At 47.0% G+C, this 14,764-nt stretch overlaps 1 protein-coding gene across 1 annotated transcript; it reads left to right on the top strand.

Moving 5' to 3' along the window:
* Positions 1 to 1,821: 1,821 nt before the first annotated feature.
* On the top strand, positions 1,822 to 4,419 carry LOC308155561 (zinc finger protein 703-like; the record flags this gene model as incomplete). Its single annotated transcript, XM_080528897.1, has 2 exons — positions 1,822 to 1,899; positions 2,836 to 4,419. 2 exons carry the CDS (start codon positions 1,822 to 1,824, stop codon positions 4,417 to 4,419), a joined length of 1,662 nt encoding a protein of 553 aa, XP_080385023.1.
* Positions 4,420 to 14,764: the final 10,345 nt, after the last annotated feature.

Here is a 14,764-nt window from a genome sequence, read left to right as displayed (position 1 = left end):
ACGTTTCCACACCTCATAGGCCCGGCTCGCTGCCTCGTCTGTGTCTGTGTCTCATCACCTCACAAGTAGAAGACTGGCCGTCTCCACAAAGCTCCAGTCTCTCTCAGTGTGACTTGAACCCTGACCTTGTTTCCTGACGTGATGTTGCTCCAGCACTCTCCCTCTTATCACAAAGAGGACACTGATGGATGGCTTATGGGCTTGTGTTGCAGTAACGGGTGACTACGAGGTCAAGGAGGGTCAGTTACATATCTCCTCTAAACAGAGACTTCTGTCTGTTGTGTAAAGAGGATGAAACGAGAAAACACAGACTACAAGCTACATGTAACAGCTCAGTAAATAAAACAATGTAATTACATTGTTATCATCACAGATAATATTATACTGTTCACATATACTCACTGTTCATTATTGTACGAGGCTGCCTAAGATTGAGGACACTGAAACAGAAGGGCAAATATTCATCAGCTTAAACGCATTATGCAGCCTTTTGCCCATAGGTTATGAAGGATTAGGACAAATTTCGCACTCAATTGAGACCGCAAAGGATTCAGAGCATCAAAGCCCCTCAGCCTCTGACTATTTCTGGCTTCCTCTAATAGCTCTTGTCAGGCGTAATTTTTAAGTACTTTAACCAATTCATTGTATAATTAGGTTAACAAAATTAGCTCATTGCCGAGTCAGTCACCAGGCGGTAATGCAATAAAGTTATTAACATTCCAGATTTATAGAACCATGAATACAGTAATTCCTTCTTTATCAATTTTTTTCCTCAGTTGTGAAAATGTCATAAAAGAATAAAAGAATATGGACTGTAGTGTGACATGTCTTTCCAGTTAAAATAAGGAGAGGAATAAAATGAGTAGAGCAAATAACATTTAGGACTTTCTAACCCTAACCCTAACAAGATATCACGGATAGTGCCCCCTTTTGGTCATGTATATGGCATGTTGATGGTCTCTTTAGACCATATTAGACTATGAAAATGACAATTACAAATATGTCATGTAGCATTACTCTTGCATCAAAATAAATTATGTTAATTCCCAACATGTGAGGAACTCTCGGAGGACTCATTTTCTGTGAAACACAGGATGATGGGGACAATGTTACCCCGCCTTTAAAAGAATAGCACCAACCCCTCTCATTACCAATGCAGTCAACCACTATTGGACGGCGGCTCGCTTACTTTGCAGGTCTTCTTGTGATCTCACACATTCGAGAGAGACACTGGTGGACAGAGAGAGTGATACAGTGGAGGATTCAAACCTTGAGTACGTGCGGAATCTCCAAACCCTGAGTACGTGCGGAATCTCCAAACCCGTCTCTATTTTGGCTGCTGACCACCTGATTTTATTACTGAGTTGGGAAGGTGTTTTATATTGTATCGCAAAGGCACAGTTAAAAAAAAAAAAAACTCTGGAAGAAAATCTGGAATTGGGACCATGAGTTAAGAAGAGATGTTTCAATCCCGTTTGTAACGGGCCGATATTGTCACCTATCGGTAACTTTCTTTTCGGTGATTCTGCATGGGAAATTACAGAGATATAGTTTTTACTCGGATTATAAACTGCACAGTTTGCAGGGACATCACATCGACTTTTTGGGAGTAAAACGCACCACCTCCTATACGAAACATTTGCGTCTTTCTCCCCAATGAAAGAGTCTTTTTTGGGATCTATTACGCACGAAGTACGCCAGCGGACCACAGAGCCTATTGACACTAGTGATCACTGCAAGTCCCGTCCAGGCGCTGTTTCTCTACTGAGTCCCTGGGATCCTACTCGCCAAGCAAAGCGACTCCCTATCCGGATCCTCAGGATGTTGTCCGCGCACACCAGCCACTTGCTTCACCCGGAGTACCTGCAGCCCTTGACGTCTGCACCAGTGAGCATTGAGGTTGGCTATTGTTTCTCTTGAGTAAATTGCCATGTACTCTCTTTGTATGCACGGCATAGACTACTGTCAAGTTTGGTTTTCTTCGATGTGATTTTGTGCAAGGTATCTCACCCATACTGCCCGAAAAACGACAAATCTAAATAGCCGCATTTGTTTTTGGATGCGGCCAGCGTCATTTTCTTGGCAGAATTGACGCAAGTAAATCCCCCTCCTCAACTCCCTAGATGACAAATCCGAATAGATAGCATGTCTTCATACGCCTCATGGTGGCTGCATTTTTGTTTGAGTTACCCTTTCTCATACCATTTTCTTTCTTTTTTTTCTTACCAACATTCCTCACCGCATGTCAACATTTCAAACATTGAGAAATAATATTCCTAAGGCTTAAATGGATGTTAATATATAATATAACAATGTTATACTTGTAATTATATAGTTCATTATTTTAGTAGTTTTTATTTTATGTGTATGTTGTTGTTATTCGAATGGCCTGTCTTATAATTGTATAATTAGGTGATCTCGATATAGGACTAAATTACACATGCAGTAACTACTCTGTTTTTCTATTAAAGGCAACTTTCAGCATTATCTTTCAGTCATACTTTTGCAATGATTTTGACTTACTTTAGAAAGCTAAGGAGCTGAAAACACTCAGATAAATACATTACAATGATATAATATCAGCTAGTAGTTGTATAATCGTGTAGGAATACAATTGAGTTGTTTTTCATTCTCTTGTTATCACACAAGTGTAAGAGACAGTTGTCCCTGTACTTCCTGACTACTTATGACTATCATGCAGTCATAACTGAATGTAAAGTGTTACCAAATATGAACATTGATGACCACATACATTAGATTACACCTGCACCAATGCCTCTAAGTGAACAATGAAGAAAGACTGAACTAATGTGAAGCTTTGTCTCTTTTTTGCAGCTGGATGCCAAGAAGAGTCCCTTGGCCCTGCTAGCACAAACCTGTTCTCAGATAGGCAAGCCAGACCCTCCCCCCTCCTCCAAACAGGGCTCCTCCAACGGCCACAGCGATAAAGACTCCAGCGGAGGACGCTCCTCCAGCTCCAGCTTGAAGTTGGGGGAACTCCGCCCCTCCTCGGGGGAGGACAAGTCCAGCTTCAAGCCCTACTCCAAAGTGGGCGGAGACAGTCGGAGGGATGGGGTCAGCAGCTCCAGTGGCGGCGGCGGCGGCGGCGCTGACAAGGCAGGCTTCAGGGTACCCAGTAACGGCAACGCCAACAACAGTAACTCAGCGAACCTTCCGTCTTTTCCGCCTCACTCCATCTCCCCCAACTCCAGAGTGGGCAGCGGCACCCCCCCGCAACACTCGCAGCAGCAGCAACCCTCACAGTCACACAGACAGAGCCTGTCGCCTAGTGGACCCCAGGCCTCGCACTCTCAGACCCTGAACGGTGGAGGAGAGCCTAAAGCAGAGCAGGGCAGTCCCAACAGTAGCTCCAGCGGCGGAGGCCATCTTAAAAAAGAGCCCGACCTCAACAAGGTGAACTTGGACAGTCCCCAACATGCTAACTCCAGCCACGCCCGAGCCAGCGCCAACTCCAGCAATGGGAGCTCTGAAAGCAGCCCCAACCACGAGGGGAGCAAGGGAGACTCCCAACCCGCCCAGCCCACCCTGGGCCCCGGACATATCGCCCCTATCTCCCCCTACAAGACGGGCCACTCTGTCTTCCCTCTCTCGTCTTCTGGCTTGGGCTACCACGGCTCCGTGGTGGGGGCTTACGCGGGCTACCCGTCCCAGTTCTTGCCGGGGATGGACCCTACCAAGTCTGCCCTCGGAGGGGGAGGGGTCGGAGTCCCGGGAAAACACCCCAGCTCCAGCCCTCTCACCGGCGCCTCTCCCCCCTCCTTCATGCAGGGGATCTGCAGGGACCCGTACTGTCTGAGCTACCCCAACGCGCCCCACCTAGGGGGCAGCAACTGCAACTCCTGCGTCCACGACCCGTCCGCCGCGCTGAAACAGGGCTACCCGCTGGTGTACCCCTCTCACCCTCTCCACTCCCTCCACCCCAGCACCCTGTCGTCCAGCGTGACCCCCACCTCCTTCTCACACCCGCTCTACACCTACGGCTTCATGCTCCAGAACGACCCGGCGCCCCACGCCTGCAACTGGATGTCGTCCGCGGGGCCGTGCGACAAGCGCTTTGCCAACTCGGACGATCTCCTGGCCCACCTCCGCACGCACACGGCCCTGCCCGGAGGGATGGACAGCAAGCTGCTCTCTGCCTACCCCTCGGTCTCCTCCTCCGCTGCCTCCTGCCACCTCCACCTCCCCCACCAGAGCAGCCCCGGCTCCCTCCCTAACTTCTCCCTCAGGGCCCCCCCCAGCCTGGGTCTGGCCCGGTACCACCCCTACAGTAAGGTCCACCTGCCTCCCGGACACGGCTCCATCCCCCTGCACTCGCTCCCCGCCTCGGCGCCCTACTACCCCCATTATGCCCTTTACAGCCAGAGGCTAGGCGCAGCATCTGCCCTGGGCTACCAGTGATCCACACGCAACCCCCCTACAGTACCCAGTGTTTCTCCTAACATTACCTAGGCAGGGCGGGGCCATCTCGCCTAGTTATTTTGCCCCCCTCCCCCCTCCTCCCCCTCTCCGCCACCAAACCGCGGATTCAGTTGGTTTCAGTAGAAACATTCTGGCTGCCCTGGATTGTTGTTTCAGGAGGCTCTGCACCCGGCCTAAGACGACATCAGGAAGAATCACTGCTCCGATACAGGGTCCTCTGGAGAGATGGGAGACGGGGCACTTTCATGCCTGCAAACTCGCCTGCTTTGGATACAGTTCCTGAGCGACTGGACTTAACGGGACTGGACCAGTGGTCAAGTGGTGTGTTACTATGCTGGGCTACAGCACCACAAACTGGGTTAGTTGATAGCTGCTGGTGAGCTGCTGTGTGACGGTGCAGTAAGGGGAGAGGCCATGTGAGTGGGATGGCCGGTGACCTTCAGTGATGCTCATGCACTAAGGGAGTGGCCGGATTGGGCAGCCTTGAGTCTATGTGTTTATCTCAGTGACGGTTTGAGATTTGTTTTGTTTTTTTCAACATTTTGTTTCCTCCTAGTCTGAGAAATTTTTATTTATTTTGTTCTGAGCGCTTTCAAGTTTACTATCCAAATACATTGTTCTTCATTTTTTCTTACTGTCATTGTTGTATTAAAATTAAAAATTATCATTTCACCTATTACAGTATGAACAAGATTCGTGGCATGCCAACATGGCAGAAAAACAGTTTGAAGCTTCAACGACAGAAGAAATGTCTTTTTCTTTTTCTATCTCTTTGAAGAGTGAATGTGCATGTCACATCTATCTGGACTTTATCAACGCTTCAGAATTATTTTAATTTGTACAGCAGATGAACAGTTAAAGGAGATGTGATATTTTTGGTAAAGTATTTGGGTGAAACACCTGAGTATAAGGAGGAAGTTTAACACAAACACACCAGAAACTCAGTGATGGCAGTGCTATCCGGTTAAACGGGAGGTCATATTTTGTTTAATAAATGACAATGGCTATATTTAAATGTTGTCGTCTTCATTTCTCGGTCTGATTGATACGCTGTCGGCTCATTCGTTAAAACACGGTTCGTTAGATGAGTCAGCTGCTCCCCGTGCTACAGCTCAGCCATGTTCAAACCACAATACAGCACACCTTGTCCTGTGTTAGTGCTTCATTCATTCTAGTAAGAACATTCAAAGACAGTGTGATAAGGACAGGGAGGTACAAAGGAGTATGCTTATTGTAAGTAGCTCAAGATAGGAGCGCCTGCTAAGTCACTGGGTTGTACATCTTAAAATTCCAAGTTCCAAGGATATATACATACCGGTATATACATTCAATCAGAATGTCCGCTATTGTTTCTCAGAAGGTACACTGACATGTCACTGGTACCCTCGTGTCTCTATGTCCACAGGGGTGCAAACGTGTCACCTTTTAGCCGTGTTAGCTGTTTTTACCTCAAAATAGGTCACCAATTTTCATAAATGTTCTTTGTTTTCAGGCAAAAATAATAATAATTGTCACCTTTTTGGGCCATCACCAGTTTGCATCCCTGGTCCAAATCTGACTGTACGTACATCTCTCTTATGACCAACCCAGGAACTAACTTGTATTGATTCTCAGGATGATAAGCCTTTGTAAAGCTGGGAGAGCCCCATTGACTCATCACAACCATCACGGCCTGTGCTACTCCTTTCATGACTTGACAGTTAGTCATTGTGGACCTGGTTTAGGAGTAACAATAGTTTTGACCGGCAAGTCATCCAAAATGTGAACAAATAAACGGAGGAGATCACAAAGGTGATTTAAACCAGATTCAACAGTAATACAGTTCATTTAATCTAACATTTAAAGCAAAAAAAAAGACAGGGTCCAATTCATATGACTATACTATTATAGAGACTACACAATTCTAAGAAGAAAGATACGCCTTTGTAAGCACGCATATCAGCCTCCCTGCAATGTAGGGTTAGTGGGTTTGTGCCAGCCACTATTGTTCAACAGACAGAGCCAGGTGATAGATGGTTTTGGGTGTGCTTTACCCACAGCTAGTGTTTCACAGCGCAGACAGACAACACACACGGATAGAGTGCAGACGACAAGGGCTCAGCTCTCAACCCTCAACTATGCCGGAAATGCAGTCTTACCTGAAGAACACAGTGTGTTCAGAGCTCTCAGGGAGCCATTGTTATGGGGGGACCCTGGATAAAACAAGCCTTCTCAGCAATGTCCTGGGATGAATGTGGAAACTGACTCTGCCTGTAATGAGGACACAGGGGAACACACTAGACCTCTCCTTCGGACTGATCGAGGTGTATTAACAGCCCAACTGACCACTTAAACTCACCTGTTCACCCTACCATGTAACACTAGAAATCTTGTGACAATAGGGTATGATCGTATAATAAGTATCTCAACGCAACACCTTGATTTCTACGCTCGCTAACCGCGCTTGGCTAATTAACTGCTCGGGTTAACGCCCCATGCTGATGTTCTTAATTATGTAAGGTTATCCCTCTTTCAAGGTGTGCCTTAAGACAATTCGATTAAATCGAACGACTGCAGATTAGCGTCGTATTGCTTTGAAAGTGAACCACAAGTGAGGGGTCACACGTGTGTAATTATCCAATCAAGGCCTCTCTATGGGACCTCACATTTCCCCACAGCATGTCTCATTCTCAGGATTCAATAAGAAAAAAACACTGCCGAGAAACAACGTCTGCATTGTGCCACATGAAAGCGCATTCTAGGTAATGTGATTTAGCGAAGATATTTGATTTAAAAAGAGGCCGTGTGTTTGCAGTGCAAGAAGCCCGTGTTTCAACAGTGAGGGTTTGATTGAGTCTTGGCCCTTCAGTATGTCTCTGTTAAAGCCCAGATAGGCATCAGAGCTAAACCGTGGCTGTCCAAGTCCAGACATGCTCGGGATAAGGCCTTGACAGTCGCTCAGGTTACCTAACAGCCCATGTGATTGGCAGTGGTAATATGGCATTTCCTGGCTATGTGACACTATGAGGCCCCTTGGTGGAGTATAGATGACCCGCGCCGGTCACTCACAGGACCTGACAGGGGACCCACAGGGGTCAAAACACCCCTGTCGCAGCAGTAACACGAGAGGCCGCTCCTGTTTCCGTGTTCCCGGGACATTGTTGTGCTCATCGAGAAGCTGTGAGCCTGCAGAGTGGTGGGTTCGACAGGAGGGCAGGAGATACTTTAGGCTGGTGGAGAGGGAGGTGTCGGGTTGCCTGGAGTGCTCTGTAGCCTTGGTGTTTGGCCCAGAAAACAGACACAGACACGCTTAAGTAGCCGTGCCTCTGTTGTAAATGAGAGCTATCAGGTTGTAAAGATGTCCCAGACCGCCGCGGCCTGACAGTGGCTTGAGGTAAAGTAGGTGATGTCATCGTGTGGTTACTGGTTCAGGGAAGTGCATCTATTTAATGAAGGGGTGTATTTTCTGTTCCTGGTTGTGTGAGGGATGCTTATTTTTTCTTCCCCTGGCTGCTTTAAGTACAAGACCAGTATTTCACGTTTTTTTTCAGTTGATTTAGTCTGTTGTTACAGTTATCAAACCTAGGTTGCCATTCAGGCGTCTATGTCTGGACTAGATGGAATGGAGCAGATTGTGTCGCCACCTATAGGCTCCTAGGGAAGCCCTTCTGTTGTGCACGACAGGGAGGCAGCTCTGCACAACCCGAGAGACTGAACGCAACAAACAATAACGGCAACCTGTCAATGAAGGAAGCAACAGATACAATTGAATTAGAAAACCTCTCCGTCTTGTCTCAGAGGAGAAATTAATAGTGTTTCCATTTTCTATTTTGTTGTTACTCATCCATTACTCATTTATCCAATCCATCCATCATTCCTTTCTTCCCCTTCCTCCCCTCATCAATCACTCTGTCCATCCATCTCTGGTCTGGCTAATGTTTGTGGCAGATATCAGCACTCACACGCCGGGGTGTATTTTACCCCTTGGCTGCTGGCAAGCATGTGTTATATGTAATTCATACCCCGAGCACACTCGGCTAAAACCGTATCTAAAACGAAATGTTTAGAAACACACACACACACACACACACACACACACACACACACACAGATAGACACACACACAGACACACACACACACACACACACACACACACACACACACACACACACACACACATACACACACACACACACACACACACACACAGTGTCCTCCTCTGCTCCTGGTCGGGGTGTGGGGGTGTGTGTGCTGTTTCTGGCCCTGCTGGCTGGTCTCTATGGGTTCTGGGTGGACAGCTGACAGGCCCAGTGATTAACCATGACAGAGCGTAGAGCAGCTCCTTCATTACACGACAAGTCTCAACCTCTCCATCAGCCAGAATAGAGAGAGAGAGAGAGAGAGAGAGAGAAAGAAAGAAAGAGAGAGAAGGGGGGGAGGAAGAGAGAGAGAGAAAAGCAGGAGGGAGGAAGTGAAGAAGAGAAAGGAGGAAGGAGGGAGACAGGAGGGCGAGGGAGGTAGCTACTCTGATGAGACTTTTGAACAGCTTATTTTCCCGGTCAGTATTTCATGACCACTGATAGAGGGAGGGACTGGGTTTTACTTTCATCTAGTAGACACATAGTTCCCCCCCCCCCCCCCCCCCCCCCACTCTGTCCATGATACTCCAGAGGCCTACTCCAGAAAACATCTACCTTTTCCTCAATGACCAGGTCCATCTTATTAGCTCTGGGGGGTATTCTAGACAGACAGACAGACAGACAGACAGACAGACAGACAGACAGACTGACAGACTGATAGACTGATAGACTGATAGACTGATAGACTGATAGACTGATAGACTGATAGACAGATAGACAGATAGACAGATAGACAGATAGATAGATAGATAGATAGATAAAGCTCCATCAGCAGGGTTTTGTTCTGATGCTGCAAAGATCATTTTCCCTTCTTTTTTCGACAATCGGCTTTTCTGGGTTGCTTATTTACTCTGTGCGGGCGCCCGAAGCAAGACTTTACAAGCCTGGTCAGAGTTAGCATTGACGAGACACGGCTAAATTGGGTTAATGGAACGGCTTGAGCCTTAAGCCACAGTCGACGTCAAGAGTAACCGGGCTTTTTCAATTAAGCGCTGACTTAGTTAGAGACGTTGATGAAATACCCCCCTGGTCTTGAAAGAACGTTTTTTTACAATGTTTCAGTCTCTGTTTCCTAAGACGTTGGAGCAAGGCTGGCAGTAGCTACGGCCAGAGACGAGCTCGGCCCACCCAAACACGTGTCTTGCCCACCCGATCGAAAGTTAAGAAAGTTAATACCGGTACTACCATATCCACTAGCATTACCACCAGCCTCCTGCCCCCAACTACCCCGTCAGCCCCTGCCCACCCAAGGTGTTGGTTCTGGAGCCGGTTCTGGTGCTGGTTCTGCTGCGTTGGAATGATTTGCCTGCCAACCATGTTGGATGAAGGGCACGGAACAAAACATCAGGGTCCATGGACATCTGTCTGGATGGTTCCTCTACAGAGCTTTTTCTGGAAGCTCTAAAAGAGATCACGAACAGCTTCCCACAAATCTCCTCTCCTCTCCAACTTTATCACTTCATCAGTCATCTTTCTGAGAGGGCTTTCAAGTGGTCCAAATATAAAGAGCACACAGATGTCAGACACATTGGATTGATGTTTCTAAACCATCACACAGCCCATTACTTACATCCACCCACAGACAGGGAAAAATGTTGGAAATATACTTTTCTCGTTCGCCGCCCTCCCGACTCCGCCCTCAAAGAGCATACCGTGAAACCTTGGAGAAACCAAACCGCACATGATAGGCCGATCCATCATGGCATTCTGAGGTAAATTACCCCCGTCCGACCGTAAATTAACCTGCCCTCGCACTTTTATTCGAAAATGGGGCACTAGTTGGACCTTTCTTGACTCTCTCTCTTTGGGCTTGTCTCTCTCCCTTCCAGCTCCTCGGGGGCCTCACCTGACATGCAACAGTGCGGACAGAGCGAGTTCAGCAGTGCACGAGAGGGCATTGGCAATTATTGGTTCGCCGCTAATGCGCATGGCCCCAGCTGGTTTTGATCTGCCCATAGCTCTGAGGGATCCCGGCCTGGTTGTCAGCTCTCATGCATCACAAGCAGGGCCGCTCACGGAAAAACGTGCCTTGGCAGCCATCAGTACGAGGCCCGGAGGCTAGCGGGGGCTAGTGGGTTAGCCGCACGCGGGGGTGACAGCATCCTCTGCCTTCCGCATCTGCAGGCTCCCAGTCACATTCTCTCATTCCTCACGGTTTATTCAGTCTCTTTATGGATGTAACCCACCCTAATTGCCCACCATGACCCAGAGCAGGCGCCACACCACAGACTTGGGAGGTCAAAGAGACTCTCTCTCTCTCTCTCTCTCTCTCTCTCTCTCTCTCTCTCTCTCTCTTTTTCTCTCAAACACACACACACACACACATACACACACACACACGCACACACACACACACACACACAGTGAGAAAGAGAAGGAGGGAGATGGAGAGAGAGAGGCATGCATGGAAATAAGCAGACATGATTACCCAAAAACAGTCATTAAAGGGGAAATGTGTTTTTCAGTCTGTCAGGATGATTAATGAGGGAGAGCAAATCCACTCAAACGCTGTTGTTTAGTCTAACCGGCAGACCTGATCCCTTTCACTGATTTATGGCAGGCCTTGTGTGTGGCACACACTGTGTGTGTGTGTGTGTGTGTGTGTGTGTGTGTGTGTGTGTGTGTGTGTGTGTGTGTGTGTAGCGAGAGGGGAGAAAAGCAAGGTGTGGTTCCAGAGAGTGAAGTAAAAATAATATTACACCACAGAAGGGAGGAATGTGTGTGTGACAGGGAATACAATGATTCTGCTGCATATCCTCAACACTGAACAAACACATGCTGCAAAGCCTGTCATTAACACAGAACAAACAAACTATTTGAGAAAGGAGCATTAGGTATACTCTCAGCTGGATATTGTTGAAAGGGAACTTGAATGAGCAACAGCCGGTGTTTGATTAGTGAGTGAGTTGTGTGTGGCTGCTATTATTTTTTGATTAATGACCTCCACTTGACAGTCAGTGAGTTATCAAGATAATTACTACTGTGCTTCTTAGTACATGTTTTACCCCTAATTACAACTTTACAAAAAGACTAAAACGTTCTACAGCTGCTTAACAAATGTCAGATATAGGAAACCTTGTCTTGTATGGTTACAGTGTTGCTCGATTTTCAATGAACATGAAACAAATTGCCAATTCAAAAGGTTGATGTCTGCCCTCAGATCACCTGGTGGATGGGTAACACAGACAGAAGATAATACACTTTGAGAACGGCCTCGTGACTCCCTCAGGACTAAGCATGCTATATTTGCCAGAAATTCCAGATGTTTCCCAAATCAGGTTGGAAAGTTGATAAGGAGTCAGCTCTCAACACACGTCCCACGCTTGGACTCGTGTGATTTACTAGCTGTGAATGATACAACAGCGTTACAGTGTATCAGACCCTGCCTGGTTTATTTCATTATGCAGGCAGCTGCATGTCTGGGTGAGGTCATGTCAGTGGATGGGAACAGGAATGAGATGGTCCATTAGTCTTTGTCTCTCACGTTTAGATGTGTTTGGTTACTCCAGAGTTGGATAAACCACACGGGCAGATATGGCCTCTGACTGCTCATAGGGGATGAAACGGTCAACAGAAACGACACTGAAATAACCACAAGATGAGAGTGATATCCCATTACAGTTGTTACTATATTATTGTACGTTTTCTTTACTATATGATTGTATTATTGTACTTTTTACAAACCGTTCTGTTACAGCTCCTAAGAAAAATGTCTGAACATCAGTCGGTAGCCTGTAAAGTACAGATCAACAGAAAGGTACTCATGTCAATCTGAAAAACCTGAGACCACACAACCGCATTATCTGAGCAAGAGGAAACAGATGCATGTGATGGAGGAGGAAGATGGAGGTGTAGTGTGTGTGTGTGTGTGTGTGTGACTCGCCTGTCAGATTCGAGGGTGAGTGACTTAAACACTGAAGGAGTTGGACAGATGAGAGCCACAGGCATTGAGAGTGTGGGGGTGCAGTGGAACACATCTCCTGTGCATTGAGTGTGGCCCAGCAGCTGTATGCACAGGGGAGCGGTGGCCTCCTGCTCTGCATGTCAGAGGCCATGATTAATGACCCGCAGGCCCTGCTCTCTACCCCCGCCGCCTCACACTAGTCATCCACACCACCGCTCGTCAAGCTAATGGACACGGCCAGACAGACACAGGGGAGGACACACACACACACACACACACACACACACAGACAACACACACACACACACACACACACACACACACAGACAACACACACACACACACACAGACAACACACACACACACACACACACACACAGACACACACCAGACATCAGACACTCAGTCACGTAAGCTAGGATTGGCATTCTAAAACAAAAGTCCAAGATAGCGTAATCGTAACAAAAAACCTTCTCCCAAAAAAGGCCATGCTTGCGTGTGTGTGTTTGTCTGAGGTGCGCCTGTGCAGTGTCGAGACGGAGAGGGTGCCTCCCTTGCATGTGTTCTGGTTCCCAGCTTGTCAGGCAGCTGTCGGAGAGTGATTTATGACCATGAGACTCCAACCTGTCTTCACTGCCAGTTCAGTATTGTTACAACTGACAGCTAATGAGGCCAGACATGCTTTCAAGCAGAGCACTTAACAGCGCTTCAATCTCCCCAGTCACAGGCACCGCTTTACTCTTTTCTCTCTCTCTCTCTCCCTTCCTTTACTCTTTTCTCTCTCTCTCTCTCCCTTCCTTTTTTCCCCCGGCAGTGGCAAAGCTGTCAGGCACCGAAGGGGTCTGCCGAGTACAACTGGAGATGTTTCTCAGCAGGCAGACAGAGAAAGGAAAAGAGGTCCCACTCTTTTTCAGACACAAACAGAGTTTGTGCAAAGAGGACATGTCAAGCAACTCTTGATTCATCCAAAGAACTCTTTGCTTTTATTGAAGGCTGGTGTAGCCTGGGACCAATCTGGCATTTTGCTACTAGATATCACCAAAATACTGTGTTAGTCGGGTAACGTTGCTTGCATCACTGAACTAAGGTGTATTGACGACAGAGCAAAAAACAGACGTCATCTTACGAAAGCAATCGTACGAGTCATCATGGCTCTGCATTTCAGCAACCTGTTTTACCTCATATATATTTACTATCCACTTGTCTGTCATCATAAGAACATTAAAGGAAGTATTTGGTGGTGACAGTGGTGGTTTAGTGGCAGAGCAGGTGGCTGACTTATGTTGTAGTAGTGAACATGCATTTAGTTGATATAATGGTTGTAGAACTGTTATTGTTGAGGCTGTTGCAGAAGCAGTGGTCGTAAATCAAGTTGTGATAGATATAGCGTATAGGCTACCCAGTCCTGTGTGTGTCTGGTCTACTCTGAACAGGCAGTGTTGAATCCATCTCCCCCTCTCTCCCTCTCTCTCTCCCTCCCTCCCTCTCTCCTTCTCTCTCTCTCTCTCTCTCTCTCTCTCTCTCTCTCTCTCTCTCTCTCTCTCTCTCTCTCTCTCTCTCAGTGAGAAAGGCACTATAATCACTAACAGAGTCGCTGGCAGCTCTCCCACCTTTAACCCTAGTTCCTTGTCAGCCATGATTAATGGCAGGCCAGCTAGCTGTAGCCTGCATTGCCGACTTCGCCATTGTTCCCTGGATACTTAATGAACTCTGACAAGACTCTTTTTCCTCCTTTACTTTCTTTCTTTTGCAGCATAGGCTTGCAACAGCGACTCCTAGATGAAGGAGAATATTTAATGTACAATGAGTTTACCTTTTATGTTGTGTGATATGATCTATAAACCAGCCTTTAGTGATACACCTAGGATAAGTACAGTGCAATACAGTGACTAAAATAGTCCATCTATCTGCAAACCTGCCAATCACAGTGAAGGGGGATCTTTTGAGTACAAGAACATTTTATGATGACAGGATACATACATAACATACATTAAAGTAATGCATAATAATTTCCTAATGTGTGCTACCAAGGCGACAGCATCCGCAGAGTTTGGGAAAGCCAGTCCACCAGAAGGAGAAACCAACATCTTTGGAAACTTTGAATCATTACCTTGACTTTGCTGCCCTCTGCTGGTGATGTGCAGACCCAGCCCCTCACTACTCTACTGGAATAATTATATATTAAAAAGTTCTATAGACAGATTTTGTAGAACACGTAGAACCCTTTTGTGTTCCATGTAGTCTTTTACTAAAACAATCCTACAAGGTTCTAAAGCCGAAGAAACCTCGGAACCCCTTTTT

This window comes from Nansenia antarctica (assembly GCF_963989245.1).
Source record: "Nansenia antarctica genome assembly, chromosome: 4".
NCBI classification, from domain to species: domain Eukaryota; kingdom Metazoa; phylum Chordata; class Actinopteri; order Argentiniformes; family Microstomatidae; genus Nansenia; species Nansenia antarctica.
The sequence above is the reverse complement of the archived record's forward strand: the minus strand, read 5'-3'. Positions and strand labels throughout refer to the sequence as shown.